General features: G+C 53.4%; 1 protein-coding gene across 1 annotated transcript in view; it reads left to right on the forward strand.

The window, feature by feature from the left end:
• Window positions 1–5,122, forward strand: part of KIAA1755 (KIAA1755 ortholog) — a 50,143-nt gene that overhangs the window by 35,429 nt on the left and 9,592 nt on the right. Inside the window, exons 6-9 of the mRNA XM_015564506.1 lie at window positions 446–532; window positions 1,787–1,903; window positions 3,501–3,599; window positions 4,757–4,905. Of these exons, the coding sequence (XP_015419992.1) occupies window positions 446–532; window positions 1,787–1,903; window positions 3,501–3,599; window positions 4,757–4,905 (452 nt within the window). The remainder of the gene's footprint in view (window positions 1–445; window positions 533–1,786; window positions 1,904–3,500; window positions 3,600–4,756; window positions 4,906–5,122) is intronic.

The raw sequence follows: 5,122 nt of genomic DNA on the forward strand, positions 1-5,122 counted from the left end.
GCAAAAGTTGCTTTGTGTCTCCTTAACTCTGATTGGCTCAGGTGTCAGGAAAATGCAGCACACTGATTGGCTTAGACTTAGGTCACCGGGACCTCATGAACTGAGAATAGGGGAGGGAGGAGATTCCTCCATAGCTGGTATGGGCAGCAGAGTAAATAGAATTTTGGCTTAAGCTTACCTCAGGGTCTGACCTCCTCCTCCTCACTGTATAGATGGGGAAACTGAGGCCCAGAGGGGATGGATCATCTAGGAAGTTTGCAACCCAGCTTGGACCTCTTGATGTCCAATGACACCCTCCACACATACCCTACAAGGGTCCCAGCCTTGCACAAGCCCCGCTTCCCCTCCCTGGCCCTGTGGCCTATTTGCTTGTGTCTTAGAGGGGAAGCTCAGGGGCTCCGTGAAGGCCTGGGCAGAGCAGCTCCGAAATGTTTCTTTCGTACAGGCTCTGGACCCAGCCTCCATCCATGTCATACTCTTCCTGGGGGAGAAGGAGACTGCCCTTCCGCTGGAGACATTACCTGACATCCAGGTGAGGGGCTGGCAGCGTCAGCCGAGCAGAGAGGAGGTGTTGGGCTTGCACCGAGCTGGGCTGAAGAATTGCAGACGTCCCGAGCGAAGAGAGGCCCTGAAATAAGGTCAATACATACAAGGCCCACGGGCGACAACTCTCGGGCCCTGCCCCTGGCAATCCTCGCAATGCCCGGTGGGCACCACCACGTGATCGAGAGCTGCACATGCAGGATACCTTTCTGAGAAGCTTAATTTAGCCAAACCCTCCCCACTTCCTTTGCACCTGGGGAAACTGAGGCACAAGGCCAACAGCAAGCTGGAGGCAGAGGTGCCTTTTCCTCCCAGTTTCCCTGTACTTCTCTCCCGAGTTTCTCAGTATCTCAGCCTCAGGGGCAGAGTTGATTTGGACTCTGCAGGAAAGAGCGCGGGGCACCACAGTCACAGTGCTCTGCCCTGCTTCAGGAGATGGTGTGAAAGGGCCCCTCCCTCCTGGTTTGGGACGGGCACATTGTGAGCTAGAGAAATGCCTTCCAACCTAATGTACTTACGAGTCACTGGTGGATTTTGTCCAAGTGCAATTTCCAATGAAGTCGTTCTGTTTGGGGCCTGGGACTCTGCATCTGCAACATGCTCCCAGGTGGTGCTGGTGCTGCTGCTGGTCTGTGAACCGCACTTGGAGGACCAGCCATAACTAGTGGGCCCCCAAACCACAACCGTGCCCAGCCCCAAGCTTAGGTGTCTGGAGCTGTTCCCAGCATAAACCTCCAACTGCACTGCCTGGGAGAAGCAGTCACCTAGTCCCTTCTTCATGTCTTAGGGGTTGCTGCTAGGATTTGGTGACCTTTCACAACAGCCTCAAGAAGGAGACGGCACCTTGGTGGGTCACCAGAGGATGGTACAGGATTACAAAGAAATTAGGGCCAGCTTCAGTCAATTTGTGTGATTGCCTGGAGAGCTGGGCTGGGCAAGAGCTGAGCTCAGAGGGAGCAAGTGCTGTGATTGATTAATGATGTCTGCCTTGGGCACAAGGCAGCAGAAGGGTATGGCAAATGCTGTTTATTTGCTATTCCTCACCCAGGGTCTGGTTCTGAATTTTGATTTTTCAGAATTCCCAGAGAAAATCCATTGCCCAGAAAGCAACTCTTACAGCCAGGGGCAGACTCACCTGTGTGAGGTGGAATGGTGCTGGGGCTGGGATCTGGACAGGACCTTCTCAAATATCTGTCCCCACACCGAGTCCCCGGTCCTCCTGACTCTCTTCTTTTGTCTGCAGGTGGAGGTGCTGACTTCCTTAAAGGCCCTCAGCCACCACGTGGACCCCAGCCAGATGCCCACCGCCCTGGAAGGCTCCTTCCCCTACTGCCACAGCGAGTGGGTGCAATTCTTCCAGGTGTCTACCGTCACAGCCTTTAGTCCTGCACCCTCACTCCTTCCCTTCCTCCCTTCACTATCCTGCCCATGGATCCATCCACACTGTCAGGTTCAAAACTAGTCATTCAACAAAAGTTTAAAATGGAGGTGCAGCATGGAGTGATCGAGAGCTCAAGCTCCAGGGCCCGACTGCCCGTGTTCCAATCCCAGTCAGGCTGTGTGACTTTGGGTAACTAATATACCTTCTCTGAACCCACTTCCTCATCTATAAAATGGGGCGGGTAATCAGAGTCGGGGGTTGTTGTGAGCAGTAATTGAGTTAATGGGGATAAGGAGTTTAGAAGAATGTCTGGCACATGCTAAGAGCTGTCTGCATCAACTGAAAATATATACAGACGTCTGCTCTGTGGACACACACCTCAGGAGCTCAGGGTCTGACAGGGAAGGCAGACGTGTTCCCTCTTGTAAGAGGGAGGAAATAAGGAAACCGCCAGCGAGGGGCCCCTTTCCCGTGTGAGCTCAACTCCTCTGTCCCAAATTAACACCCCGACGGGGTGGCTCACACAGCAGCACGCAGATGACCAGCGTAAGCCACATTGGAACCCCGCCCGGCAGTGCCCGCCGGGGCGTTCTCTAGACCAGGGCTGCTCCATCTCAGTACCGTCCACATTTGGGGCTGGATCATTTTTTTGTTGAGAGCTGGCTTGTGCATTGTAGCATGACTAGCACCATCCCTGGCCTCTGCCCACTTTGACCATGACAACCAAAATGTTTCCAGACATTGCCAATGTCACCGAGGGGGCAAAATCACTCCCCGCTGAGAGCCACTGGTCTGTACGAACAGCTTACAATGCTGTCCTCTTCTTTTAAAGATCACATCTATTTAAAAATAGGCAGTACGTTCAAAATTCAAGTGGAGCACAGGGTACTGAAAAATCTCCTTTCCTAGTGTCCCCTGGGCCCCCGTTCCTTCCTCCAATTAATAGAGTGACTTTCAAACTACATTTTTGCTTTAAAACCTTCCCTTTAAATGAAATCTTACCTATAGACCCAGGATAGAAAACTGGTAAAGAGGAAGACTAACACTGATCCTCACAGCGCCTATAAGGCAGGAATTACCGTGATCCCATGTTACAGAGGAAGAAGCGGAAGCACAGAGAGGTTAAGTAACTTGCCCAAAGCCTCACAGCGAGTCACTGGTGGAGCTGGGCTGAAGTGGGACCCAGCAGAGGATGTCCCCCTTCCCCCTGCCCGCTCTCTCCCCCTGCTTTCCCCTCCCCCAAGGTATCCCCACTGGCCTGGGACAGTGCAGGCCTGTCTTTCTTCTCCCCCTCTCATTCCCTGCATCGGTGGTTCTCAAAGTGTGGTCCCTGGACCAGCAGTGTCAGCATCACCTGGGAACTTGTTGCAAATTCACGTTCTCAGGCCCCACCCCGGGGAACAGGGCAGAAACACAGGAGGGGGGGACCAGCAGCATGGACACTAACGAGCTCTCCAGTGGTTCTGATGCAGCCGGAGTTTGAGAACCACCACCTCGGGCCCCTGCTGTGTCTTCCTGGGTGGCGGAGGGGCCCTCCTCACTGGCTCAGGCTGACACCCCCACTTCTGTCCTGCAGAAGTCAGATCCTTTCCTTGCTGACCTCCGCCAGGCCTCCTCCCTGCTACAGGCATCCATCAAGGAGTTTGAGAAGGGTGACCCCCCTGGAGGGGCACAGGTGAGCCAGGGGCATGGGTGGCAAACTCTCACCACCCCTCAGATTCCTCAGACCAAGGACTCAGTGAAGGAAATAGCCAGCTGGGCATGATCATCCCTGTTTTACTTTAAAAATAAATAAATATTTTTATTGATTTCAGAGAGGAAGGGAGAGGGAGAGGAAGATAAAAACATCAATGATGAGAGAGAATCATTAATCAGCTACCTCCTGCATGTCCCCAACTGGGGATTGAGCCCACAACTCGGGCATGTGCCCTGACCAGGATTGAACCATGACCTCCTGGTTCCTAGGTCAATACTCAGTCACTGAGCCATGCTGGCTGGGCTCATCCTTGTTTTTCATTCATTCATTTGACTAATATTTACTGGGTACGCACTGTGTGCACCCAGAGACCCAGCCTGGGCAAGCCGATTTGTCCCGCCCTCATGGGGTGCATGGTACAACGGGAGAGGGAGTTGTTAAAAAGTGAACAAAGAAATGGACATGTAGTTACAAATTATGCCAAATGCTATGAAAATAAGATTGAAAATAATGGGGAAGGAGGGAGGGCCTCCCTGAAGAGATGGTATTTAAATTCAGACCTGAAGGATGAGAAGGAGCCTGCATGGGAATAGGAGGGGGATTGGGCTCCAGGTGGAAGGCATGCATGTGCAAAGGCCCTGAGGTGGGATTATGCTTGGTACGTTCAGGAATAGCATGGAGGCCAGTGTGGAACAGAATGATTTGGGGGTGGGGGGGAACTGGAAGATATTCTGGATAGAGGCTGGATCAAGGAGGAGTTGGATTGGGATGTCCTTCTAAGCAGGCAGGGAAGCCACTGGAGAATTCTAAGCAGAAGGATGATTAAATTTGCACCAAGATCTTTCCAGCTGCCATGTAGAGAATAGACTACAGGGGGAGCCAGAGTGTAACAGGAAGACCAGTGAGGAGGCTGGGATGGGTGTGCCAACAAGAGATGATGGCACTTAGACCAGTGAGCTTGCCATGGCAATGAGAAGAGTGGCCTGAGGAGATGTTTTAGAGATAAAGGATAGACTTTCTGTAGGACTTTGTATGCCAAACTGGGGCAGTTGGGCATGGTCAGGGTGTGGGCAGCCCTGGAAGGTGGTAGAAGGAGAGTGGGGACTGGGTCTCAGGCCACCTCTCCACACTGGCAGGAGGCCTCCAGGTGTCTGAACAAGTCCAAGGAGCTGATGGAGGCCGTGCTGAGGGACCCAGGTCTGCTGGGCCTCCAGCGCGAAGGCGGGGCCACCCTGGCCAGGCTGCAGCAGGAGGCCAGCAGGCTGGACTTCAACCCAGATGTCAGGTATGGACGCCCATCTTTTCCTCTCCCACCCCACCTGCTTCCTGGATGGGAGTTTGGAGCTGGGGACACATAGGGTGGGCCCGGCAGGTGCCCAGGATAGGAATGTGCCCAGGATAGGGATATGCCCAGGATAGGGATATGCCCAGGATAGGGATGTGCCCAGGATAGAGATGTGCCCAGGATAGGGATGTGCCCAGGATAGGGATGTTTGCAGGGC

This window comes from Myotis davidii, unplaced genomic scaffold (assembly GCF_000327345.1).
Source record: "Myotis davidii unplaced genomic scaffold, ASM32734v1 scaffold38, whole genome shotgun sequence".
Taxonomy (NCBI): domain Eukaryota; kingdom Metazoa; phylum Chordata; class Mammalia; order Chiroptera; family Vespertilionidae; genus Myotis; species Myotis davidii.